The following is a 27,893-nucleotide window of genomic DNA, read 5'->3' on the forward strand; positions in this document are numbered from 1 at the left end:
CATTAAAGTTGGGATCAATTCAGTGTGTCAGCCAACAGGGGGATTTAGCCCACTGTCGGCTGAAAACAGGTCACAGGAGTAGGGCCAAAAGAGCTACTTTTCTTTTACTATGCTTTTTTCTACCCAATTTTACCGCAGACCAGACCTCTAGCTGCAGCTGGAAGTGAACATTTAGCTGTAGCATACCACTGCTAAATGTGACAGTACAGCTCATAGATACTGGTTGCTAATGGGCTGGCACCCACCAGCATTCTAAACAACTATGACTCATCCTTGCCCTCAGTGGTGGATTCCACGCTGACAGCAGAATGTAAACAAAAGAGCTGACAGTGTAAGAAAAAAAAAACAGCATGGTCCCCCCTCTAATCCACACTAGGCCTTTCAAGTCTGGTATGGATTGGGGGGGGGGGGCACAATAAATAAAAAATGGCCCCCCAAAGCCTTATCCAAGCATGAGGCCTGGCAGGAAAGCATGCCTATTTTTGTAGTAGTACACATAGAATTTCTCTCTTTTTTTCATATCTTTGCATTTTAATATAGTGATTTAGTAAAGGTGTTTTTTTATTGGATCAATTTTTTCAGGTTTTTGCTTTTGTTTTGTATCTTATATTTTTTTATTTCACTTTTGTCTCTTTACCTAGCTGGTTGCTATTTTTACTGATGACAATAAATTTTTACATTATTATAATACAGGATTTAAATAGGGCCAACAGTTTTGCAGCACTTTAGAATTTAAATACAATACAGCAACAATACAATTCAATACAAGAGGGTTAGGAGGGCCCTGCTCCTGTGAGCTGACAATCTAATAGGGAGGGGTTGGTGTAACAAAAGGTAGTAACTGTGAGGGATGAACTGATGAGGGAAGTAGAAGATTCAGTTGTTAGCTGAAGGCAGGCTAGGCCTCCCTAAAGGGAGGATGAGTTTTCAGAGATCGTATAAAAGTGGACAGAATAAGGCTTTAGACAGAGAGTGGCAACCTACTCTCCTAAGTATTATTTGCTGGAGATTAAAACAATATATTGGACTATGTGTTAGACACCTCAAACCCAACATGGAATTATCCCACTGGGCCTCATCTGCAGGTCGTACAGAATTCTTGAGATAGAAACACCTTAACACTCAATATAATATGTTACTCATATTTATTCTCAGTGTATGCTACTCCAGAATTGACCTCGCCTTTGGCACTGCTGCTATTCAGCCAGTGCTGCTCGATGCTACCTACCTCCCAGGGGGGCTGTCAGAACAGTCACCATTGCAAGTATCTTTGCAATTAGAGGATAGTAGACCCTATGGTTTCTGGCGGCTGACCCCAGGCTGGGTGGAAGTCACGTTAGTTGAGCCATATGAAATCTTACTGGCAGATAAATGAAGTGTCTTCTACAGTATCGACTTTATGGGAGGCATTCAAGGCAACTACTAGGAGCATATGTATATCTCAACTATTAAGGCTACCAGCGTTGAACATAATCATGTTACCTCTGTTTTACAAGACTGTGAACAGGATTGTGCCTGCTCACATGCCGACTCTCCCTCCCTTACAGTTACAGTTTACCAGACGAGGTTTAGGTTTACTTTACAAGAAGCCTACACATGACTCCTTACAGAAGGGGGCTGAAAGAATATTTAAATGGAGACAAAAATGGATGTGAACGAAAAAAAAAAAAAGAGAAGCAGCTGGATATGCCACTGCAATAATAGGCAAAAATATGAGCAAGCAGCGTAATAAAATCAAATTTGAATGAAAACTGAATTAAGATAGTATGGAAACCATCTTCCAATTCTACCATCAATCAGTTATTGCATTTGGAGTAACATTTTTTGATCATTCAATCAAATAGTTTTTTATAGATTTTTTTTATAATACAACATTTCAAAATACACACAAAACATTACCCACAAATAAACCCTTCCAGATACACAAAAAAAAAAAAACACATCTATGCTCACCAGTCCACGCTTCAATTTTTATTCAAGACCCTTCATCTTATTATTACTCCTTAGTGGATTATATATACACTTATCTCCCTCTTATGTTATTATTAGTTTTCCTCAATATCATTAATTTACTCAACTGATTTTTTGAACAAATTGGAGACTAACCACCAATGCCAATTTTTTTTTACATTTTTTAGGGCTCTTCCTATGTTTATATACCAATTCCTCTCGTCTTAAATTAAGGTTAATTGGCTGGATCCATTGATCCATTGTTAGCAGGTATTTTGATATCCATTTTTGTAATATAAGTTTATGAGCCATGTAGATAGTTGTCAACCACATCACATGCTTTTCAACTGGAAGGGTTTATTTCGGTACAATCCCTAGTAAAGCTATTTTTGGATCAAAATGAACCTGCGTGAAGCCTACAGAATTTAAAGTGTACCTTTATCAGTGGTACATCTTAGACAGTTTGGTGTAACTGGTTTACCCCAAGAGTATAACTTTAAAGGGGTATAATGGGCTCTGTGAATGATAAATAACTAAGTTAGGCACTGTGAAGAGGAAAAGGATACCTCAAATTGATTCCTCAAAGCTGGTTTCAACTCCTTGTCACTAAGCGTCTCTAGATCCCTGCACCACCGCCCAAAGCTACCCACTTGCGAATTAGTTCTGTCTGTCATTTGTATAGAAGAATATATACTCCCTATGAGGACCTGTTTAGAACGTTTTGCAGTTACTGCCAAAGTTAAGATTGATGAAGAGTTATATTTTAATAAAAAAGTAATTGCTTGACTCTGCAGGGCATGCCATAATTGCAAATATTGAAAAAATTGCTTATTAGGCAAATTATATCTCTCTGCCAGTTTATCAAACGGTTGCAAAACCTCATTGTCAAAAAGCTGACAAAGAAGCAGAATTCCAGCCTTCTTCCATAAATCAAAATTTTCAAGCTTCGCAACCTCAGGCAATTGCAGATTATCCCATAATGGTATATTTTGAGTATATCCCTCATATTCAGTATCTTGTTGAATCGTAGTCCAGATCTTATGTATTAAATTAAATGTAGGATAACCATGTTTACTAAAAAAGTAATTTGCTACTATTAACTGTATCGGTGGATCTATCGGCAGCTGGGAAAATATAATTAGCTATATGGGGTCTTCATAGTCTATACCATTCCATCCATTTAATTTCTGAAGTTGGGATGGCAGATAATACAATCTGGTATTTGGAACAGCCAAACCACCTTCATCTTTGAGCAATTGCAGAATTTCTAATCCAATCCGAGGATATTTATATCTCCAAATAAGTTCTCTAAACAAGGTATCCATTTGTTTAATGTGAATGGAGAAAATTACTACGCTTACACCAAAAAAAAATTATATTATATATATAAATAAATAAAACAAAAAATGGTGAGCAGTTACACAAGAATGTGACAAAAATTCTAATGGATGTCGGTAAAAGTGTAAATAATCAAAAAAGTGAAATATGTATAAATCACAAATAAACACACAATGAAACAAATGTGCAATGGTGTTATAAAACCAATGTTAAAGTCCACCAATAAAACTAAAATGAAGAGAAAATGTCCATCACCAAAAAGAAAAAATGGGGCTCCAATAGTACAGGTCAAAAAAACCTTAAAACCTACAATTTTTGACCTGCACTATTGGAGCCCCATTTTTAATTATTTCCATGTTTTATGGACAAAAGCCTTTCTTTGGGTTCTGGTATTGGTTTCAGGTTATCCCCTTGGAGGGTACCCCATATTTTACCCACTCTTCCCCTTTGGATGCCTTGCTGACATCTCTGGTTACTTGATCCATCCACATAACTGGAGACCAAGATTTGGCTGACTGAGAGGTCCAGTGGTTCCCCTGCCCTCAAAACCATCGGGAGACCAGTGGAGTATATCCACACCCCTCCAGGATTCCTGTGATGCTTTGGGTCCATCTGCTCATTCGAATGACCTGTTGTCGCTGGCAGTCGGGTCCAACCGTTCTGGTAAGCGTATTTAAGTCATATTATTCGCTTGAAAGAAATCTCCATGTGATGGTTCATACGGCTTTTGTGACATTGTTACCATGATATTCTTCTGCCTCCATGATGGACACTTTCTCTTCATTTTAGTTTTATTGGTGGACTTTAACATTGGTTTTATAACACCGTTGCACATGTTTCATTATCTGTTTTTTAGTGATTTATACATATTTCCCTGTTTTGATTATTTAGTGCTTCACTTCTACCTACATCTATAGGTTTAAAAAAATTCAGAGGAAGCCATAAAGGGCAATTATGCAACAAATATAATACTTGTGGCATTCATATCATCTTTATCAAATTAGCTCACACAGCTCACACAGGAACAAAATATAGAGAGTCAATTCAGTAAAAATTTACTGGACTCTCTCCCCCGGATCTATATAAAAATAAAAATCAAACTAACCACTAGGAATGGCTAAACGGTTCGCCCGGCGGTCGTTTCACGGCAAATTTCGGCTGTTCGCCGTCCGCCCGATCAGCGGACTATTGCCGCCGTTCGCCCGGCGGACTTCCGTGTTTACTGTGTAAAAGAACTTTGACCAATGATGACACATCCATCATGGGGTACAGGACAGCCAATTGAGACATTACAGCACATAGACACTTGCACATTCCCCCTAACTTATAAATAGACCCGATCCGGCGGCCATTTTACATTCTTTCTTCTGTCACTATAGGGAGAGGTTGCTGTGTGGAGCAGGGAGAGACTGCAGTGACCCAAATTGCTAGCTATTTGGTCCACAAAAGTTATTTTCAGGACTGGTATAGGCGTTAGGTGTAGTTCAGGATATAGGTTTGAAGCACTGCTGTGCTACTGATTTTTGCAGCAGCCTGTCTTTTGTCAGTGTAGAGAGAGGGACAGGACGCTGTGTGCTGCAGGGACAGTCAGTTTAATCAATAGCTGTTACTATTAGGTCCACAAAAGTGCTATTCAAGTTATTGTTCCAGCAGCCTCTGTTTTGTCAGTTTAAATAGGGACAGGCAGGAAGCTGTGTGTGAGGCAGTGAGGGACAGGCAGTTTAATCAGTAGCTTTTCAGGACTGGTATGGTAATAGGCTTGTACACGTATAATATTCTTTCTTCCAAATATAGAAAGATTATTATACTTGACTGCTGCCCTTCTGCTGCAGTAGTCCTTTATCAGTATAGGGACTGAGGTAAAGTCTGCTAATCATTCACAACCTACTTGTTCCACAAAGGTCCTTATAAGGACTGGTAAGGTATAGGGTACTACAGTACATAGGGTTGAGTGAGGTACAGTCTGCTATTCCTTAAGGACTGGTATAGGTCCACAATACATAGGGTTGAGGTGCACTACTGCTGACTGCTGCCCTTCTGCTGCAGCAGTCCTTTATCAGTATAGGGACTGAGAGTTTTGTCACAGGGTCATTTCAAAAAATGACAGGCAGAGGAAGAGGCAGGCCCTTCCGCAGGGGTGGTAGGGGTAGGGCAGGAGCAAAAGGCTTGAGCCAAAGTGGGAAGTTGCAGAAGGTGCATTCAATTACTTTAAAGGACGCACCAGACTTGGTTGAGTGGCTCACTCAGCCTTACTCTTCTGCACCCTCCTCATCCTCTCGATCTGCACCCTCTTCTTCACTCTCTGCTATGTGCACCCCCAAAGACACTACCACCAACAACACCACCAGCACCACCACCACATACCTTCCGCTTGAGTCACAGGAATTATTTTCCGATCCATATCAAGACATTTCTGATGCGCAGCCACTCTTGGTATTGGATCAGGAAGAGGAGGTAGCAACAACCACCACTCAGCAGTCTGACGACTGTACCCAGATCAGCCCAAGGAGCAGGTTGGTCCCCGCTGTTGCTGCCTACTCCGAGATCTCTACTTATAGCGGTGGGGAAGGTGACGTCGATGATGACGTGTCTAGTGATGTCACGTGGGTGCCTACAAGAGAGTTCAGAGGGAGATATGGACCAGCAGATAGGGAGGAGAAGCAGGAATAACTTACATTGCACAGGAGGGACAAAGCAGACTGCAAATGTATCAGGAGCGAGTCATCGACCATGTACGGTCACATCTGGCGCTCCCAGGACACCGGCACATGGCTCCGCAGTGTGGGCTTTTTTTAACGTGTCCGCTGCTGACAATAGCGTTGCCATCTGCAATCTTTGCAGTCAACGCATTAGTCGTGGTAAGCCCAACACTCACCTAGGGACAACCGCCTTAAGAAGGCACATGAGCAGCCATCACCGAGCCCAACGGAACACACAAAGCCACACTCCAGGCTCTCACCGTCCAGCCTCGTCTTCTACTTCTCCTTCTCCTCTCTCCTCACAATTGTCCTCCACTCCACCTTCCATCACGCCAAGCTCACGTTTTTCTGCAAAAAGGCAGGCTTCCGTGGGCCTAATGTTCGAGCGTAAAAAAATGATGACGCCGGATAACCCTCTTGCCCAACGGTTGACGGCTGGCTTGTCAGAACTGATAGCCCGCCAACTACTGCTATATAAACTGGTGTACTCGGAGGCCTTTTCGCAAATTTGTGGCCATTGGAACACCACAATGGAAGGTCCCAGGAAGGAAGTATTTCTCACAGAAGGGCATCCCAGAGCTATATGGCCATGTTCAGCGGCAAGTGAATGTATCTCTGGCACACAGTGTCGGTGCCAAGATACATCTGACCACAGACATGTGGTCTAGCAAACACGGGCAGGGAAGGTATATCACTTTTACTGCCCACTGGGTGAACCTTGTGACGGCCGTCAAGCACGTAACCCGTGGCACCCGTGTAGATTTGTTTTTCCGCTATGGATTGCATGCAGGCCTGGGTCTTCTTCTTCTCCTCCTCCCTCTCCTCCTCAGCTGACTCCTCCTTTTCCGCTGCTAGCGTCTCTTCCGCTGCGCCGCCCAAGCTCCCTAGAACCTATTCGATATGCCAGGTGAGACGTTGCCATGCCGTGCTGCATCTGTTGTGCCTGGAAGTCAAGAGCCACACTGGCCCGGCACTCCTTTCAGCTTTGCGTTCACAGGCAGATCAGTGGCTAACACCGCTCAATTTGACAGTTGGTAAAGTGGTGTGTGACAACGGTGCCAATCTGCTTAGCGCATTGAAACAGGGCAAAATTACGCACATGCCATGCATGGCACACGTCTTAAACTTGGTCGTGCAGCGATTCGTTATCAAATACCCTGGGGTCCAGGACATCTTGCGGCAGGCAAGGAAAATCTCGGCCCATTTCAGAAGATCTTACACGGCCATGGCTCGCCTTGCTGACATTCAGCGGCGACACAATCTGCCGGTCAGACGTCTTATTTGAGATTGCCTGACACGATGGAACTCAACCTTCTATATGCTTGATAGGCTGCTCCAGCAGAAACGTGCAGTTAATGTCTACCTGTATGAACTCTGCGGCAGAACAGGTTCTGGGGAGCTGGTTTTTTTTTCACTGCGCCAGTGGCTGTTCATGCGCGACGCATGCAGACTTCTGCGGCCATTTGAGGAGATCACCAAACTGGTCAGTCGCAGCCATGGCGCCATCAGTGACATGGTACCTTATGCCTTCTTTATGGAGCGTGCATTGCGTCGTGTCATTGATCAAGCTGTGGAGGAGCAGGAGCAGGAAGATGAGGAAGTCGCAATGCTGGATGAATTCCCAGGGGGGGGGGCTACTCTATCTGAGAACAAGAGTGAACAACAGGAGTCTGAAGAGGTGTCAGAGGAGGATGGTGTCGGGGCGGATGAGGAGGAGCAAGAAGAGCATGCTTTAAACCTTTCTGGGATCCCTGTTGTTGTGCGTGGATGGGGAGAGGAGAATGAAGAGGACGACATATCCTGGATGATGAGCAGGAGCCAGGCCACCACACCGCTTCCAGTTTAGTGCAAATGGGGGCCTTCATGCTCCAGTGTTTTAATAGGGACCCCCATATAAAAAGCATAAGAGTCAAGAACCAGTACTGGATGGCAACGTACTTAGACCCCCGGTACAAACACAAAATGGCGGAAATGTTACCGCCGTCACAGAGGGCTGTCAGAATGGAGCACTTCCAGGCCTTGCTTCGAGAAATGCTGCATTCTGCTTTTGCGTGCGCTGGCAGAGGAGCAATTCCCACTCCCAGAGAAGGAGTTGCGGGTACCCATCCAATAGTGCCTGCAAGAAGAGGCCGGTTTGAAGAATGTGTTGGTGACTTCGGATATGAGGTCATTCTTTCAGCCGACCCATCGACAGGTGTCATCCGGATCCAGCATCAGGGAACGCCTAGACCGCCAGGTGTCCAACTACATCGGGTTAACGGCCGATGTGGACACTCTGAGGAGTGATGAACCCCTGGACTACTGGGTGGGCAGGCTTGACCTCTGGCCAGAGCTTGCCCAATTTGCAATTGAACTGTTGGCTTGCCCCTCGTCCAGTGTCCTGTCCGAAAGGACGTTCAGCGCAGCAGGGGGGATCGTGACCGATAAGCGCACTCGCCTAGCTCACGACAGTGTTAACTACCTCACATTTCTAAAAATGAATGAGGCATGGATCTCGGAGGAATTCAACACATGTGACCAGTAGACCATGTATATGTCTATAAACAATTTTTTTAATCGAGCACACAGACCTCCTTTCTTCATTTGGCTCACTTCCTTGTCCAAAAAAAGCACACCGTACTATATGCCCGTACTCTCCTGTTTGAAGAGGTTGAGCAGTGTCATATTTCTACTGGGGCTGCTTATTCTGAGGGGCTTCCACCATCCCTGTGCTGTGCTGACTTCCTCCTGGAGCTGCTCATTATGAGGGGCTCCCACCATCCCTGTGCTGACTTCCTCCTGGGGCTGTACCTCTGCTGTGCATATTATGAGGGGCTCCCACCATCCCTGTGCTATTCTCATTATGAGGGGCTCCCACAATCCCTGTGCTGTGCTGACTTCCTCCTGGGGCTGCTTATTATGAGGGGCTCCCACCATCCTTGTGCTATGCTGACATCCTCCTGGGGCTGCTTATTATGAGGGGCTCCCACCATCCCTGTGCTGTGCTGACTTCCTCCTGGGGCTGCTTATTATGAGGGGCTCCCACCATCCCTGTGCTATGCTGACATCCTCCTGGGGCTGCTTATTATGAGGGGCTCCCACCATCCCTGTGCTGTGCTGACTTCCTCCTGGGGCTGTACCTCTGCTGTGCATATTATGAGGGGCTCCCACCCACCATCCCTGTGCTATGCTCATTATGAGGGGCTCCCACCATCCCTGTGCTATGCTCATTATGAGGGGCTCCCACCATCCCTGTGCTATGCTGACTTCCTCCTGGGGCTGCTTATGGTGCAGGTGTCAGTGCTGTATATCACGGTGCTGGTGTGAGTGCTTTATGTCACGCTGCCGATGTCAGTGCTCTCTATCACGGTGCTGCTGTCAGTGCTGTATATCATGGTGCTGGTGTCAGTGCTTTATGTCACGCTGCTGATGTCAGTGCTCTCTATCACGGTGCTGGTGTCATTGCTGTATGTCATGCTGCTGATGTCAGTGCTCTCTATCATGGTGCTGCTGTCAGTGCTGTATATCACGGTGCTGATGTCAGTGCTCTCTATCACGGTGCTGATGTCAGTGCTCTCTATCATGGTGCTGGTGTCAGTGCTTTATGTCACGCTGCTGATGTCAGTGCTCTCTATCACGGTGCTGCTGTCAGTGCTGTATATCATGGTGCTTTATGTCACGCTGCTGATGTCAGTGCTCTCTATCACGGTGCTGGTATCAGATCACTCTATCACGGTGCATGTGTCATTGCTGTATGTCACGCTGCTGATGTCAGTGCTCTCTATCATGGTGCTACTGTCAGATAACTATCACGGTGCAGGTGTCATTGCTGTATGTCACGCTGCTGGTGATCATCTCCTGCACCCTCTTCTTTGCCTACCCTGACCTTCCCTCTCCTCCATTGCCTTCATGCGCTCCACAGTCCTGAAAAAGAATGCTTGTAGTTATCGATCCCAGATTCACCTCATACATGTGTTATGTCATTGGCCATGTGGTGGGACTATGTTTGCACAGCTAGTAATTATTTTGTGGCTGCAAATTTGACCTGTAGGTTTGCAAAGTTCGCCTCCCATTGAAGTCGATGGGGCCTGCAGCGAACGTTACGGTTCGCGAACTATCGGCCGCGTTCGCGGTCCGCGTTCGGAAAACGTACCGTCGGAAGTTCGTCCATCACTACTAACCACCTCCCCTTTATGAAGATAGAAAGAGATAAAACAAAACAAAAAAAAACAAAAATTTTTTATTTTTCTTTAGGATCTTCTCTTTTCTTCCTCTCATTCCAATTAGCAGGGTATAGCATTGAATATGATTTTTTTTTTCACATCTTGAAATTGAATGCGCTGTTTTTGTACATCTGGAAAGAAGTCCGGGAAGAACATGACTTTAGTTCAATTGAAAAGAACTTCCTTCAATAATCTGTCTCTTCTAAAGATCCGATCACAACTCCCGTCGGTTTTCAGAGGAGTCACCAACTTCCCTCCCAGAGCCTTGCCGAAATTCCCCGAGACCCGCTGAAGTGCCACTCAAGCACCCCCTGCTCCAGCCACACTGACAGCAGCCGATAACAGCCTATGGCTGCCAAAAGCCACGAGCTCCACCAAACAGAACGAAGGAGGCGGAGATCACAAGAGGAGGGCCACAGTGCAGGCAGAGACCGGACACAGAACAACATGGAGTTCAACGGGAGATGAAATAAGGTAGGAAACCCAAAAAGCCACCGTCTGGAAGCCCTGGAGGTGTCTCGGAAGCCCTGAGGTGTCAGGATACAGGATACAGCAGACTCCACACCAAACTACCACTCCGATGCGGGTATACAATTTAGGTATATGAAATTAAGTAGGGGGGCATATTGTGTAAAAAGAATGGAGCTGACAAATAGCCAAACATAAGCTGGCAACTTTCCACATCCACACTGGCTTACAGTTCACAGTCAGTTATGCTCTGGGAATGGAGGGTTTAGGAGGTGAATGAAGGCAATTTGAAGCAGCTGTCATCCAAACACTAAGCAGAGATTCCTAGGAGATCAGTCAAAATGGGCTGCAGGATGAAAGAGCCAGAGCACGTCCTACACACGTCCACTCACATCATACATGCAAGTCCTTTGGTGGTCACCTACAGGATTATATATTCAATCACCATTGTATAAAGAGACTATTTGTCCCACATACATCCTGCTTTTGACATCATTTGTTCAAAATCCATTGATTTTACTGGGATTCTACAATACTCAGCAACTGAATTTGAATTACACTGTGTTATGTTACAATTTTCTCTACTATTGGTTAGCTATTATATCTAGATACCAGATTTTGAGTCTTGTCCACCATTCAATGATCTCATGAAATCTCCTGCACATTGGATCACTACCTGGATTGTTTTTAATATTTATGTATATGTGATTTATGTTGTTTATTACTTTTGGAAGGTCCACACGGATGGTTTCTTTACCATTTTAATTCAATTTTCATAAAAATGTGATTTGTTTACGCTGCTTGGTCATATTTTTGCCTATTATTGCAGTCTAGTATATCCAGCTGCTTCTCTTTTTTTCTTTCACTCAGCTTTTTATTGGCATAGGCCACACCTAACAGGTGAGTCAGCGAGCTGCATAATTCTCACTTTGGGATAATTCCTACCCACATTTGCACTAGACAAAAATTGGAAACTTTTTACATTCCCTGATGTCAGATGCTCACCCCCAGATGGTTATCCCTTGCCTCACCTCTCCCTCTGGTGAGCTAATCACTTTTAGAGAGGGAATCCTTCAGATATTGGTGTCCTACTAACAGGGGCAGACGGACAACTCATGGGGCCCCCAGGCAATAGGAGATTATGGGCCCCCCAGGCAATTAGAGATTATGGGGCCAGACAGTATACAATCACACAGTATACACATACATGTATACACAGACTGTTTCTATTGGCTAACAAGGTACTGGAGAGGTGGGGCAGCTATAATCTCAGGATTTTTAGACCCAAAGGATGTTGGTAAGGGACAGATGTAAAAAAAAACAAAAAAAAAAAAAAAAAACACAGATTTTTCCATACTGTCCCTGGCTTTACTGAGGCTGGCAACCCCGATGGGGCCCCCTAGTGGCTCGGGGCCCTCGGGCAGTGCCCGAGTGGCCAAATGGTCAGTCCGCCCCTGCCTACTAATTAGACTTATATGCACCAATTGCACCGTATGTTAGGAAAGACCTTGTGACAGTGCTTGAGTCACTACATTTGCCCCTTTACCTGAGGAGACAGGTGGTTTACTTGATGCCCCTTTTAGTGAGGAGGAAGGGTCAGCTGCGATAGGCTTCTTTCCCAACCATAAGGCTCCCGGTATGGACGGATTGCCAGTCGAATGGTACAACCTTATGTGGAGCTTCTATCCCCTCAAACTTTTGCATCTATATCTTCATAGGGTGTATTTGACTCCGGCCAGATTAGCTAAGTTTTTTCCATCTCAGTCCTCTGCCTGTTGGTGCTGTTCTGCCACACTGGCAAATTTTATCCACATATTTTGGGATTGCACGGCTATCTGACAATATTGTTTGGAGGTCGTGCAATGTATTCAGGTGGTCATGACTATACCTGTTCAACCATCTGTTGCAATTTGTTTATTGAGCCTGGTGGACACCCAAGTCCCAAAAAAAAAAACAATATGCACCTTACTCGCCTTGCTATTTAATTATGTTAGAAAACTCATTGTCTTGTTATAGGAAAACCCACGGCTCCAATGGCTCCATCCATATCTGCCGAGAAGGCTTTAACCCTTTCACTGCCAGGTCCGTACAGGTGGCCAGGTCAGTGCGGCGTACGGACCTAATTTCTCCCTCTCCTATAAGCTTATGGTTACTTCAATGACCATAAGCTTATATCAGAATTGTTCAGCAGACTCTGCTGAACAATTCTTTAACTCTGATCAGCGGATTATAACCCGCTGATCAGTTATTAACCCCCAATGTGACCATTCCCTGCCTCTCCACCCCCTCTGCACCTTTTCATCTAAAACTGCCCCCCACTCTCCTATCCTCTTCTCCCCCCCAGCACTAATTACACCCCCTCCACCCGATCCCAACCCCCCCCCCCCGCAAACCCGCTCCACGCAGCCACCATTATTAGCCGGCATCTTCTCCCTGCACAGATCTCTGTGATCTGTTAGGCTGGAAATCGCAGCGATGGGAGGGGGGGGGTGGTGCTGCGGGTGAAGTTGGGGGGTTTAGTAAACATGTGTTTACTAAGATCCCCCCAGTAGAAAAGAGGGCACATGCAGCTATCAATACTGATCACTGCTATGTATCCACTGGCAATGACAGCTGATAGATTGTAACCGCGAGTGTTACAATATATCAGACTGCCATTTTCTGAATGAATGGAATCTCTATACAGATTCTTATTCATTTAAGTAAAGTAAAGTACAGAGAAAAGGGAATAGTCCATTTCTCGGTCTAAAAAAAAAGAGCTCTGATAACTCACCAAAGCCCCCCCCCCCCCCCCCACAAATAATAAAATAAAAATGAAATGACTGCAAAAAAATAAAAAATAAGTAAAAATAAAAAACACAGAAAGAGTCCTTTCACAATGGCAGTGCTCGGGCGTCGTTCGTAAAGTATAGTTATAGCTGTGTTTTTAAGGTGCCCACGGGGCACTTTTAACCCCTGATAGCGGCCAAATAAAGGGTTCAAAGCTCCCGCAAAGGGCCGCTGCTGAGGCCCGTCGGCAGCACTGCCCATTGATTTCATTAGGAGCCTCAAATAAGCTGCTTGCAGGACTTTTTTTGATGTCCTGCAAGTGCAGCAGCAGTGAAAGCAGAGGCTTTTTTCAGGCGCTCTACAGGCGGTCCCCCTCCCCCCAAAAAATTTAATGACTGTAAAACAAATATGTAAAAAGTAAATAAAACCCCCCACAAACATAGCAAGACCCCCCCCCCCCCCAAGTCTGCCCGCACTTGTCCCTCCATGGTGATGGTGCCCCTCCGCACTCACCCCTCCACCTTAGCTTCTCCTCCTGGCCAACCTGATCTGTCATTATTGGCCAGGAGGAGAACACTCACAAGTCACAACTCACAAGTGGGTGGGTTTGAGTGCAATGCTATGGGTCTGAGCCCAACCTTTTTCAAGCCAAATTAGAGCCTCAGGCTCTAATCATTTGGCTTGAAAAAAAATAAAAAACTTATGAGTTTTGCACCCTGCAGGGGAGCAGCGCCCCTAATAAACTGCTGCTCCTGGTAAGACCCCTTTCACATGGAGTGAATTCTGAAAAAGCAGATCCACCTGCTCAGCGGGGGATCTGTCTGCTGATCACGGTTCAGCAAGTGGATGACAGGTCCATGTCCGCTCCACTGATGCAGAGTGGACACGGGCACAGCTCACTATTCTCTAAGGGATGGTTGGATGGAAATGGACTGCCTGTCCATTTCCATGGGATGCCATCTGATCCAATCTGCTAGATGGATGGGGAATGGAATCACCATCCCTCTGTTTTTAGCGGGCTGGATCAGATGTAGGCTGGTGTAAACGGACACATGTCCATTTGCATCAGTCTCTCCATAGAGAACAATGGGTGGTCCAATTGGGCCTGCCTAAAAAAATTGACAGGAGACCCCATCGGTGTGCTTGTGTGAAAGGGGCCTAAGGCCTTGTTTACACAGGGCATACACAACATACCTTTACAGGGATGCACAGGTGTTCCGTGCATCTCTGTGCAGGCTGTCCCATTGGTGTTATCTGGGATGTAGCAACTGCACCAACAGAGCCGTTGCTCCCAATTTTACACCCATATAGGTCCACATGCATGTCCCTGAGCTCACACTGTCTGTGTAAAGGGTCATATACCCACACCCACATGGATGTCAGATTGGGAACAGCAGTACGGAGATGGACGTAATACCTGTGCATGTCTGTGTGGGTAAACATAGTCCCCCAGGGGCGTACACTTTAGTATGCCACATTTGTACGAGGCTTTAGTATAATTTAGCAGGAATTTTATAAGTCACGTTGTGTATATGTGCAACATCAATGATTTTAGTGTATTTTTAGTGAAAATAGCTATATGATGAAAATAGCATATGATGAACATTTGCGCAATTATTGCGGGGCCCAAAAAATCTGTAGCACTTTTTTTTATTCTACTGGCCATGTGCTTTTAGAAAATGTCTAGTTTGAGGGGTCTTTTCAAATTCTGAAAGCTGTAAGTAAAAAATAAAGGCCTCCAGCTTTTTAGAGAAATTTTTGGGTACGTTCGATTTTCACCATTTTGCAAAAAGGCGCATTTTAAAATTTACAAATATTTGTTATTAACTCCATACAGGTTAAGCTTTTATATTTAGTAGGGATTTAGCAGGAATTTTGTAAAATTTGCTTTGTTTTTATCTGCTAATATTGGTTTTAGTGTATTTTTTGCCAATATATTGGTTCAATAAACATTTGCGCAAATACCATGGGGTCTAAAAAATCAGTAGTAACTTCTTTTTATTCTACTTATGTGCTTTCCCGAAAATATATGGTTTTTTTTTGGGGGGGGGGGGTGTTCTTTCACAAATTCTGAAAGCTATAAGTGAAAAATAAAAAACAAAGGAAAAATTGCAAAGACAGTCTGGCCACCTGAATAGAGGTCAAGACCAGAAGACGTGGAGGAGTGTCCCTTTGTCCATTTGGCACTTCCAGCATTTGTCTGAGGTATTTGGGAAGAATTTATGTAGTCTGTTATAATACATAAATATAGGGGTATAATACCATCTAGTCAGGATCTTGTAGTTAAGTTCTTGTGTCTTTGTGCAAATGGATGTTTTCAGAGAGAATCTGATAATAGTTTGTTTTTGGATGCTAGTATACTGGCGTTGTAGGTAATTTTCCCATATTTGTATGAACGTCAGATTGGGTTGTTCTGGGGGGGAATTGAGCAGAGCATAGGTTTTAGATAGCACTCCCCTGTCTCTGCAATATTCTTCGAAAGTCGTCAGGTCTCGATTAAATTGTGTTGGGTTGGGGATTGAGTGTAGGAAATGGATCCCAAAATGGCAGCTGGAATTGACCATTGTCGGCAGTAAGGGCTCGTATGGAGGGCCAGCTATTATCAACTAGGAAGTGCGATGCACTATCTCTGTTGGTTAATACGAGTGTGTAATTGAGGATTTCTATTACACTTTATGTGTCTTAGTGTCTCTTGGTGGGTGTTTTTGGAGATGTAGACCCATCCTTATCTAACATTATGCCTGCCATTATCCTGCAAAGGTGTAAAGGTATCTTTGGGAAACTGGATATTTTCATAAATAATATTTTACGTATATTCCATAAGATCTGAATTTTTGAGACAGATGCCTATAACATGACTTTTTGTAGTTGTACTAACCATTGGTGCCGAACTACTGTTTTGTGTGCTGTACTTGGTTATGGTTGTAACTGTAATGCATGCCTCTTGCATACTGTATACCTTGTTAAAATGAATAAAGAGGATTTAAAAAAAAAAATTGGGGTAGTGAGTTCCAGAGTATTTTATAGGTTCTGGAGAAGTCCTGGAGATGAGCATTGGGGGAGGAGACATGGGAGCTAGAGAGCAGGAGGTCTTGGGAGGTGTGGAGAGGACAGGTTAGGTGATATTTGGAGACCAGATTGGTGATGTAGCTTGGGGCTGAGTTGTAAATGGCTTTTTATGTTGTTAGTGTTTTGAATTTTATTTGTTGGGCAACGGGAAGCTAGTGGAGGGATTGGCAGAGAGGGGTGGCAGACACTGAACAGTTGGTAAGGTGGCTTGCAGAGAGGTACTGTAGGCCAATGAGGAGGGAGTTAAAATAGTCAAGGCGAGAGATAACAAGGGAGTGACTAAGTCGCTTAGGCCGCGTACACACGCGCGGACTGTTTGCCCAACCTTGTTCGTCAAACAGTTTCGGCAAACAGTCCGCTCAAAATTTGCATGAGCGGACTTGCCCACACACGAGCGGACTGTTTGAGCGAACTGTTTGCCAAACAGTTCGCTCAACTTTTGAAATGAACGGACTCGCCCACGTAAGGAGGAGGCAAATCCGCCCATTTCGAGCGCGTGTACAGGTAGGCGGGGCCCGCGAAGGAGACGTTGCGGGCTCCGCCGCCTGGAATGGGCTTAAAGGGGAACCCCAACGCCGAAAAAAATCGGCGTGGGGGTTCCCCCAAAGTCCACACCAGACCCTTGTCCGAGCACGCTACCCGGCCGGCCAGGAAAGGGGGGCGAGCGAGCGCGCCCCCCTCCTGAGCCGTACCAGGCCGCGTGCCCTCAACATGGGGGGGTGCCTTGGGGAAGGGGGGCCGCGCGGCCCCCCCACCCCAAAGCACCTTGTCCCCATGTTGATGAGGACAAGGGCCTCTTCCAGACAACCCTGGCCGTTGGTTGTCGGGGTCTGCGGGCGGGGGGCTTATCGGAATCCGGGAGCCCCCTTTAAGAAGGGGGCCCCCGGATACCGGCCCCCCACCCTATGTGAATGAGTATGGGGTACAATGTACCCCTACCCATTCACCTGTGAAATAAAGTACAAAAAAAAACACAACACAGGGAAAAAATATTTTATTGCACAGCTCCGGGGGTCTTCCGTCTTCGGGGGTCTTCTCGCCGGACTCCTCCGCTATCTGTGTGTTTATCTTTTACTAGCGGAGGAGTCCGGCTTTCTTCCTCCCCGCCGCCGGCCTCTTCTCCCGACTTCGGGGGTCTTGTCCCCCTCTTCGGTTCTTCTGCCGGGCCACCGCGCCTTCTTGTAGCTCTTTCACAGGCGGTGGCCCGGTCTTCTGTCGCCGCTGTCGTCGCCGCCGCCGCCGCCTTCCATTCTTGTTCTTCTTCTTGTTCTTCTTCTTCTTCTCCTGGAGATGTTGACTCGACGAGCTCTCCGGCCGGAATGCCAGAGCCGCGTTGTGCGGTCACTTATATAGTGACAATGGGGCGGTGTCACATGGTATATGTCACATGGGTTGGTCACATGGTGACCCCGCCCCCTTACGATGTCATAGTCCCCATGTGACATCAACCCATGTGACCAACCCATGTGACATATACCATGTGACACCGCCCCATTGTCACTATATAAGTGACCGCACAGCGCGGCTCTGGCATTCCGGCCGGAGAGCTCGTCGAGTCAACATCTCCAGGAGAAGAAGAAGAAGAACAAGAAGAAGAACAAGAACGGAAGGCGGCGGCGGCGGCGACGACGACAGCGGCGACAGAAGACCGGGCCACCGCCTGTAAAAGAGCTACAAGAAGGCGCGGTGGCCCGGCAGAAGAACCGAAGAGGGGGACAAGACCCCCGAAGTCGGGAGAAGAGGCCGGCGGCGGGGAGGAAGAAAGCCGGACTCCTCCGCTAGTAAAAGAGCTACACACAGATAGCGGAGGAGTCCGGCGAGAAGACCCCCGAAGACGGAAGACCCCCGGAGCTGTGCAATAAAATATTTTTTTCCCTGTGTTGTGTTTTTTTTTGTACTTTATTTCACAGGTGAATGGGTAGGGGTACATTGTACCCCATACTCATTCACATAGGGTGGGGGGCCGGTATCCGGGGGCCCCCTTCTTAAAGGGGGCTCCCGGATTCCGATAAGCCCCCCGCCCGCATACCCCGACAACCAACGGCCAGGGTTGTCGGGAAGAGGCCCTTGTCCTCATCAACATGGGGACAAGGTGCTTTGGGGTGGGGGGGCCGCGCGGCCCCCCTTCCCCAAGGCACCCCCCCATGTTGAGGGCACGCGGCCTGGTACGGCTCAGGAGGGGGGGCGCGCTCGCTCGCCCCCCTTTCCTGGCCGGCCGGGTAGCGTGCTCGGACAAGGGTCTGGTGTGGACTTTGGGGGAACCCCCACGCCGATTTTTTTCGGCGTTGGGGTTCCCCTTTAAGCCCATTCCAGGCGGCGGAGCCCGCGACGTCTCCTTCGCGGGCCCCGCCTACCTGTACACGCGCTCGAAATGGGCGGACTTTCCGAGCGGGAACAGTTTGCTCATTTCGAAAGTAGCCTACACACGGGCGGACTGTTCGCTCAAACACAGTTTCAGCGGACAGTTTTTCGGAATTTCCGAAAGACTTTGTCCGTCCAACTGTCCGCTGAAACTGTCCGCTGAAAGCCCACACACGGGCGGACTGTCCGCCCAAACACTGTTCAGCGGACAAGGTTGGGCGAACAGTCCGCCCGTGTGTACGCGGCCTTAGTTGTTTCAATGGTTAAAAAGGGGGGCATATTTTGGAGATGTTACGGAGGTCAAGTCTGCAAGATTTGGACAGAAAATGGATTTGGGGCTGAAAGGACAGGTCAGAGTCCAGGATTACACCTAGCACCCTGGCATGAGGGGAGGGACTGGTTTTTGTATTATTGATCTTGATGGAGATATCAGGGGAAAGGGCATGGGCTGGACTAACAATTATGAGCTCAGTTTTAGAAATATTGAGTTTGAGGAAGTGGTGTGACATCAATGCTGATATGTCAGTTAATAAGTTAGTAATGCGAGAGGAGAGTGGAGTGAGGAGTAGAGAGATAGATTTGTGTGTCGTAAGCATAGAAATGGTATTGGAAGCCATATGAGTTTATTAACTGACCAAGGGAGGAGGTGTAAATGGAGAAGAGGAGGGGTCTGAGGACAGAATCTTGGGATACCCTCACAGAATGAGGAAGTGGAGAGGAGGAAACATAGTTATAGGTAACACTGAAGTAGCGCTGTGATAGGTAGGAGGAGAGCCAGGAGAGAACAGAGTCTTGAAGGCCAAGAGAGTGGAGTTTATTGAGGAGGAGGGGGTTGTCAACAGTTTCAAAGGCTGCAGAGAGGTCTAGTAGTATGAGTATGGAGTAGTGGCCATTGGTTTTAGCAGTCAGTAGATCATTAGTGAGTTTCAGTAGGGCAGTTTCAGTGGAGTGTAGTAAACGAAAGCTGGACTGTAAGGGGTCAAGAAGGTTGTTAGTGAGGTAGGAACTCAGACGGTTGTAGACTTAGGCCGCGTACACACGGGCGGATTGTCTGCCCAACTTAGTCCGCTGAACCGTGTTTCAGCGGACAATCCGCTCGTGTGTGGGCTTCAGCTGACTTTTTCAGCGGACAGTCTGACGGACTAAGTCTTTCGGAAATTCCGTAATTTTGTCTGTCCAAACTTGGTTTTGTCCGTCCAAACTTGGTTTCAGCGGACAGTCCGCTCGTGTGTAGGCAAGTTGGACGGACTAAGTATGGCGCATGCTCAGAAAGGATTTACACGGCCGAAGGTTGCATTGCAGTGTATTGGACGTCGTATTTCTAGTCCCGTCGTACGTGCTGTATACGTCATCGCGCAAGCTTTCAGCGGACTGTCTGTTCATCGTGTGTGGTCAAGTCTGTTCATTCAAAAGTTGAACGGACTGTCTGTCGGATTGTCTGACGAACTTAGTTGGGCAGACAATCCGCCCGTGTGTACGCGGCCTAAGCCTTCTAAAAGTTTTGATGCAAAACAGAAACAAGGAGATGGGTCTTTAGTTGTTCAGGCTGGTGGGGTCTATTGAGGGCTTTTTAGGTATAAGGGTTAGTGCATATTTTAGAGGGAAAGGGAAGGTGCTAGTAGAGAGGGAGAAATTGAAGATGTGAGGGAGCATAGGATAGAAGAAGCGGCTGACCATAGTAGTTGTGAGGGAACAGGATTGAGGTGGTAAGGTGTTTTTTCTGAGAAAACTTTAGCAACCTCTTCAGTAGTAGCAAGGTCAAAAGAGGAAAGTGTTGCGAGTGGTCTTGTAGAGAATAAGGTAAGTGGGATTGATAAATAATAAACAGACCAAAAATATCGCGCTTGGGGCAAAACCTAAAAGCTGCAACTATAAACCATCAAATATCAAATCATGGATCAAATCAAAAAAATATACATACATATACATTATTTTTAATCTTTTAGGCCATCCCTTTTGGGGGTTTGTGACATGTATTACTTTATATCTCTTTATATACCTCCAAACATCATGTCATCATATATTCATTTTGAATTTTATGCTTTGGAGCTGCATGTGTATTTATATTTGAAACAATGTTTAACACCATGTATATGAAAAGTTTTTGGATCCTGACCCGTTTTTAAAGTCCAGCTGAGCTTAATTTGTTGTAATTGCTGATGATGCATATAAACTGAAGTCATCTAGTCACTCCCACCTCTATGACCAAGCCCAGGGAAGGGTGAAATGCATCAGAGGGGTGTGGCTTGGGAGGAGACACACTGAAGCAGATTTCTCATAGATGATGGTTGGGCGCCTCCTCACCTTTGCTGACAACTGGATTAAATAGTAGTGTTTCTCTAAAGCAGCCTAGCGTTTAGCTTTAAGGTCCACTTGCACTAGATTTATGTCTTGATGAGGTGTGCTTAAGGGCCCATTCACACCATCGCGATGTGGTATGTGCATTGGTGCGATGAAGTACTATTCATTACGAATGCCACACCCGACACACCTTCTCAGTGCATTTGCATTGCAGTGCTATATGGTAGCAGTATGCGGTGCTGCCATAATACTGCATGCATGATTTTTGGTCTGTTATGGCACATTGGACAGTCCATTCAAATGCATAGACTACCTAATGTAACGCACATTAATTCGCAATGCGATGCATCGCAGCAGACTTGGCTGGTGTGAATGAGCCTTCAGGCACTAAAGTGTAGATCTAAGCTAGTGGATAGATGCTTTGTGCTGCATTTACATTAATGGAGAACATGCAGGAACGTGCACATAAAACTGTACACAGCTGTAGACATGCTGTGACCAGGCTATTCGATGGAAAATTAATTTTCAGTGAATACATTTATTTTTTATTTGATATAATTGTTTATACTGTATATAGTTTCCATTTACATGCATACACTCATTGTATTTATTACATGCAGATTTGTAGATTACCCACTAGTAGGAGCTCTCAGTGCTTTGCAGCTACCAGTCATGGATGGGTTCAGTTCCCACCAAGGACAGCATTAGCATGAAGGTTGGATGTTCTGGCTATGTCTGTGTGGGTATCATCTAGCACAACAAAAACCTACTGGTATGTTAATTACACTCAACCTCAAAAAAAAAAAAAAAAAACACTTCAGGGCCTGATGTGATGTAATGTTCTCTGTAAAATACTGCAAACGTGTACAGTATCAACCAGATTTCAGTTTTCACACTTCAGAGTTCCTTATTTTTTTCATTTTGCTCTTTACTTATCTTGTATTGAGCTTTATGATGTGGATAAAATAAACCTGCTTTACTGTGATAACAATCTTTGATAAATGTGTGCTGATTTGGAAAATAAAGAGCAATACCTTACAACATTTGTTGACTCTTTTATCATGTCCTCCAGGTTTCCATTGATTCTTCCAAGAGCATTATTTAAATCATTACCACTGCTAAAGTAATCACCATATCCTGCACATACATAAAATGGAAGGTTCATTTTTAAAACAACTGCAAAATCTAAATCAAAGTCTATGAAGAAAATGAATACCGGAATCCAAATATTAATATAGAGGTAAACATTTACTTTGTTTAGCAATTGTCGACATACTAAAATCTATTACATATACATACCATCAGGATTGTCTTCAAGACAAAACATACTTTGTAATCATACCTCTAGGGCAGATTTTACCCACTTCAAAGTATTTGCCCACAGGTAACAATTCTGGCATAAACCCACCTACTTACCTTCGCACTCCCTTGGCTCCTTAGTCATCCCCACACCCCATTTCTAACACTTAATAAGAGCCTTACTGGACACAATAAGGCCTCATTCACACTATGTTGGCACATGCGCATTTGTCTTTTGTGCCATTGTGCTACTTGCATATAGTAGTTCATTCATTTCAGTGGGCTGCCCTATGTGCGACAAATGCAGCAGAGCAGCTCATTCAATTTTTTTCATTTTCATGCTTCCAGCATTTGGGGCCATTGACAATGAATAGCACCACAACACACTTTTTTTTGCGCATTTAGTAAAAACACACAAAATCTTGCCATTGTGTGCAATCACGTGTCGCTATTGTGTGAATGCAGCTTTGGAGTGCATTATATGACCCATTAACTCACTGATGGCTACCGAGTAGCCATTTATAGCAATAATTTAGAACTTTGGAGGGTTAAAAAGGTTCACTCTTATTACAGACATAAATTCTAAGCGTTCTCTGATTGTACAAGGTAGAGATCGAGACATCACCGCCATGCCTCTCAACCTCATCCATATGGAGGATGCCTTGTATTCAATTTAAAAAATACAAGGTTTTCCGTGAATGCCAGCAGTGCCAAGCAAGCGACCCCCTGTGGTCAGTGTGCAGTAGAAAATCTGCTCACACACAGCTATTAGTAGGACTAAGAGGATTGTGGTAATGACTGTAGTAGGGTCAGCCTCTACAGTTAGTGCCTGCTTCCACAGCAATCCTTCAAGTGAGGCCAATTTACAAGCATCAGTATGGATTACCCAGAATTTTTCCAATACACTCAGAAATGCATGCAAACAGGACAAAAATGAGCCTGTGCTCTGCATTGTAATCCTCAGGACCTTAATAGCCCGAACACGATCTGAAATTCCGCCAGCAAAAGTTCGATGTGAGGTTTTGGTCAGAAATTGCTACCGTGTGTGCTCCATTGGACTTTTGCTGGCGGAATTCTCGCCGGCAAAAGACTGAGAGCAGGTTCTCTATTTTTCCAATGGAAAAAGTTCAGATCGAAAATTCAGTTCGTCTGTATGCAATTTCATTGTGCAAAAAACCATGCATGCTCAGAATCAAGTACGAGACATATGCACTTGGTCTGGTAAAACTAGCGTTCGTAATGGAGAGCACATTCGTCACGCTGTAAATTTTTGTATCTTTTAAAGCAGCACATTCTTTTGTTCTTTACAATGCTAGAAGAATGAAGTTGTTTTGCTGCTGATATTCACACAGAGTTCTGACAAACTAATTTCATTATTATGTCGTGTCTTCTACACATATATATAGTTTTTAAAGCCACATCTTCATAATAATGTTTAGAATCATATGGTATAGTGATTTTGTTTTTACCTTTTTTTAGTTAAATCAAGATCTCTTTTTTTGATCATTTTAAAATAATTTTCTAGTGATCTCCAGGGCAGACATCAACTATTTAAAAAAGAAAATTGGTAGCCTGAGGAGTCCATACAATAGTGAGCACAATCTGGTCCTGGATTCCGAGAGATCAGGAACAGCAGCAGATGACATATGTCCCCATGCTGTGTTACTACAACAGCCTGCTTCTTCTGTCAGACCAGACTGAACCCAGGCCATTGCTTTCTTGTCTTACTTGCACGCTTTCTTCCAGGCTGTGGCTTTGTTCGTCGAGTTGTGGCAGGAGGTGGAGGAGGAGGAGGATGGACGAACTCACAAAAGGTGTGTATTTTCAGTTATTTGGCCACTCAACCCCTTATTTACGGTCTGTAAACGTATGTTCTCACATAAGAGGCATTGTCCCTTCTCCATTTACTGAATTTTTGTTACTAGTATGCAGCCATAGCCCTCTTGAATGCTGAGGGGGGGGGGGTCTCTCAGGGTTGCATGAGCATCCCGAATGAGGGCAAGTGCTGCCTCCTCCACATTCCTCCCCTTCCTTAGGTCTTTTGGGTGAAAGGCATAGGGGAGAGACCTGGCATTGGGTCAGTCCACTGGGCCCACCACCTCCTGGCTGCCACTTCTCCCTGCCACCTCCTGGCTGCCACATTCCAGATCCTCATCCTGGCTGAGGCTTTCCTGTGTATAAAAAAGGCACAGTGTTTTAGTTTTTGGTTCATCATTCACACGCAATTCTCCGCTCATGACTGTTGCAAATTGAATGTTAATAAACAGAAAAGACGATCATTCTCACCCCAGCATTTTTCATTCTTGTCCCAATCCTTTTTGGCCACTACTGTCTATTGATATGTAAAAACACTTTGTTCAATTATTAATTTCTTATCAATAATAACATCTAGTTAATATCTTTCATTTTAGGACAAGAAATGTGTAGAAAAATACTATACCTGCATCAAGCTGGGCTACTCCACTTCTTCCTAGCTGGAAGGCCCAGGTTGGTCCTCGGAAGCTTCAGCTGGGGTGGAAGGAAGTCTGGAAAGTGATGTCCTCCCTTCAGTCTGGTCTTCCAGAAAACGCATTTTGTCATAGCACCACAGACTGGGTACATACATGTCCTCTGTTGCTGCTCCTGACCTCTGGGATGCCAGGACCTTAGCTACCAATTTTCTTGTCCAAAAAAAATGCTTTCTGCGTTGGGGACCTCCGTCTTCACAAATTCCAACAGTTTCTCCAGCGCTGCCTTCCTAGCTGGTCCATTATTGTATAAATTATGTTTGACTTGCCACAAACTGGGCAGCTCTCTGTACCCATCTATAAACTGGCTCATAAACTCAGACTTTTTGAAGGGATTCATTATTTCTGCCAGACAAAAACCCTAATGTCAGGCTAAACTCTCATAATCTTATCACAATATAAGCCTCAATCTAGAAGCAGTATAGGCCACTGATGCCCCAAGTTAAAATGTTACCTTTGTTTCACAATTGGCACTTCCGCCAGTTCTTCGCCAGTTGTTCTTTCTAGAATATTCCCCACCCCTTCTCTTTCGGCGCAGTGAGAGAGGACATGGCGGAGAGACAGCAGGTGCGTAATTCTAGTAACAATGAGGAGGAAAGATCTGAGCCAGAATCGTCATGATCTCGGAGGACATTTAAGGTCTCAAATATGGCCTTTGTTGAGATGGTGGACATCTTGAAGAGGGCTGACTATGATAGGACGTATGGACTGTACCTAAACCCAAATGTGAGAAAGGCCAAGATCATGTCTAAAGTTGTGAAGAGTTTGCACAGGAATTTTGGGGTACGACGATCCAAGGAGCAATTGAGGAAACGCTTGTCAGACCTGAAATTGAGGGAGCATCATCAGTACAGAAGGATCAAGCAAGCGCTTCTAAAAATGAAGTAGTTGTCGTGTGTTCCTATTATTATTATTGCTTGCATGCTGCTCCATGTGCTTTTCTTTACTGTTGTACAGTTTAGTAATCGGTCATAGTAAACATTGTTCGTTCGCTAATTAATACAATGTTTTTTGCAGATATAGGGTTAACTACATTTGGTCATGTCTCTTTGTATTAAAATAAGTTTAGTACATTATTGTCTAGATGTGTTTGTAACTAGAATGAAATGCAAACTTGATTCAGTGTAATGTAAGGAGAGGACACTCAGCAGCTGTTTACACATCTGGACTCAGGAGCACTAGTGTGGAACACCAGAACTTTTTAGGGTGTCCCACACAGGTGCTCCAGGGGATACCAGGGGTGTCTCTATGTGCGAATATTGTCCAAAAAAGGCAAGTATTCCAGCTTTGGGGAAAAAAATTCTTGTATTCAGCTTTGAACAGCCAAAACAGACAATTGTACCACACGTCCAAGCAATGTTTCATATTCCTATTTCTGGACTCAAATATCTGTGTGCCAAGTATACCTTTTGTTTCAGTCTCATAGGGGAGAAAAGGACATCCGAGGACACCAGGGACCCCCCACCTCCTACGGAAGTGGAACTCAGCACACAACCTGAGGATGTGGAGGAAAGAGAGGTGGATGACGTGGCTGAAATAGTGACCACAACAGTTGAATGCCTGAGACCACAGCTTCAGGTAATAGATATATGCCTGCATATTTCTAATACATGTTGTGCATATTTATAAAACGTTGTGTTTTTTTATTTTAGGTGATGTGCATGTTGTGGAAGAACAATCTACTAATTTGACCAGTGAAAGTGCACAAAATGCTAATCCAGGGCATAATGGTGTGTAGTCGGGATGTAGACATCATAAAGCAAAAAAACAATGATGTTGAACAAAAATTTAAGAACATGATTAATGTATTAGGGAGAATCTAAATAACTACATGACACCATGTTTTTATTTTTGGAGACATTTTATACATTTTAAAAGCCAAATTTTGAAGATGCATACAGTGTCAACATGTGTTATCTGCCATCATGGGATAGCAATGTATGCGTTTTGTGGGTGCAACCTCTTCCTCGCAACTATAGTAGGTGAGAGGGAGGGGCTGCACCCCCAAAACACGTCCTTTGATCCCCCATGATGGGAGCTAGCACATGTTGACATTAGCCATGGGATCAGGGAGGAAATCCCAATTTTGAATCCCAATTTGTGTGCATCTTCACCCCTTCTGATGAATACAATATCAACACAGTTTTGACATACTAATGTCTGATATTGCCTTCAATTTTTGTACGTTGAACTTTGCAAGTTCCAAAGTTGCGTATGTTATGGTTTGAAACATGCCCCCTAAAGCAAAATCTATAACTAAAAATCTCAAACTTCATTAAACAGAGAAGTATTTTTGGTGGAAAAATGTTTTACAACGCACATGTGAATGTGCATGGAGTAAAAGTTTTTATACTCAACAATGTGTGGCTTCTTCTTTCAATGCTCAATACCAGTTTTTGTATTAAGTTGTTGTTTACAGTGACAATGGGGGTTATTTAATAAGGCAAATTCCATTTGGCACTACAAGTGCGCTAGGAGAACCGAGGAGACAGCTAAAAGAAACACAAGCAGTAAATCAAATTCAAGATGATTTCAGATCAAAATAATTTTTTATTTTATAAAAGGAACAACAATTTGCTGGCATAGCAATGGCCCCCCCTACCAGTAAAATAGTCCAGATACTTTTGCCACACATCATGGAAGCTTTGGAGGGGCAAGCCAGGATGGCCAGCTTCCAAGGCCATTATTGTAGTTATGTCCTGAATTGTGGCCTCAGGCCCAACTGAGACCACATAATTTGGAGCATTGATCCTTAAATAATTATGGAGAATACAGCACTCCAACACTATGCGATGCAATTTATACTCTGCCATGTTTATTGCCATAAGGGATAGGCAAAACCAGCTGGCCATTATACCAAACGCATTCTCCACCACTCTCTTGGCTCTGGCCAGCCGGTAATTAAAAACACTCTCCTCCAGGGTGAGGAT

General features: G+C 44.8%; 1 protein-coding gene across 3 annotated transcripts in view; it reads right to left on the reverse strand.

Moving 5' to 3' along the window:
• The window catches only part of LOC143996843 (enoyl-CoA delta isomerase 2-like), a 73,618-nt gene that overhangs the window by 10,665 nt on the left and 35,060 nt on the right, over positions 1-27,893 (reverse strand). For all 3 annotated transcript variants that reach the window (XM_077492127.1, XM_077492128.1, XM_077492126.1), the window contains exon 5: positions 22,192-22,294. In XM_077492127.1, the coding sequence (XP_077348253.1) occupies positions 22,192-22,294 (103 nt within the window). The remainder of the gene's footprint in view (positions 1-22,191; positions 22,295-27,893) is intronic.

Source organism: Lithobates pipiens, unplaced genomic scaffold, assembly GCF_037356315.1.
Source record: "Lithobates pipiens isolate NorthernLeopardFrog02 unplaced genomic scaffold, aLitPip1_a1.2 Scaffold_19, whole genome shotgun sequence".
In the NCBI taxonomy this organism is placed as follows: Eukaryota; Metazoa; Chordata; class Amphibia; order Anura; family Ranidae; genus Lithobates; species Lithobates pipiens.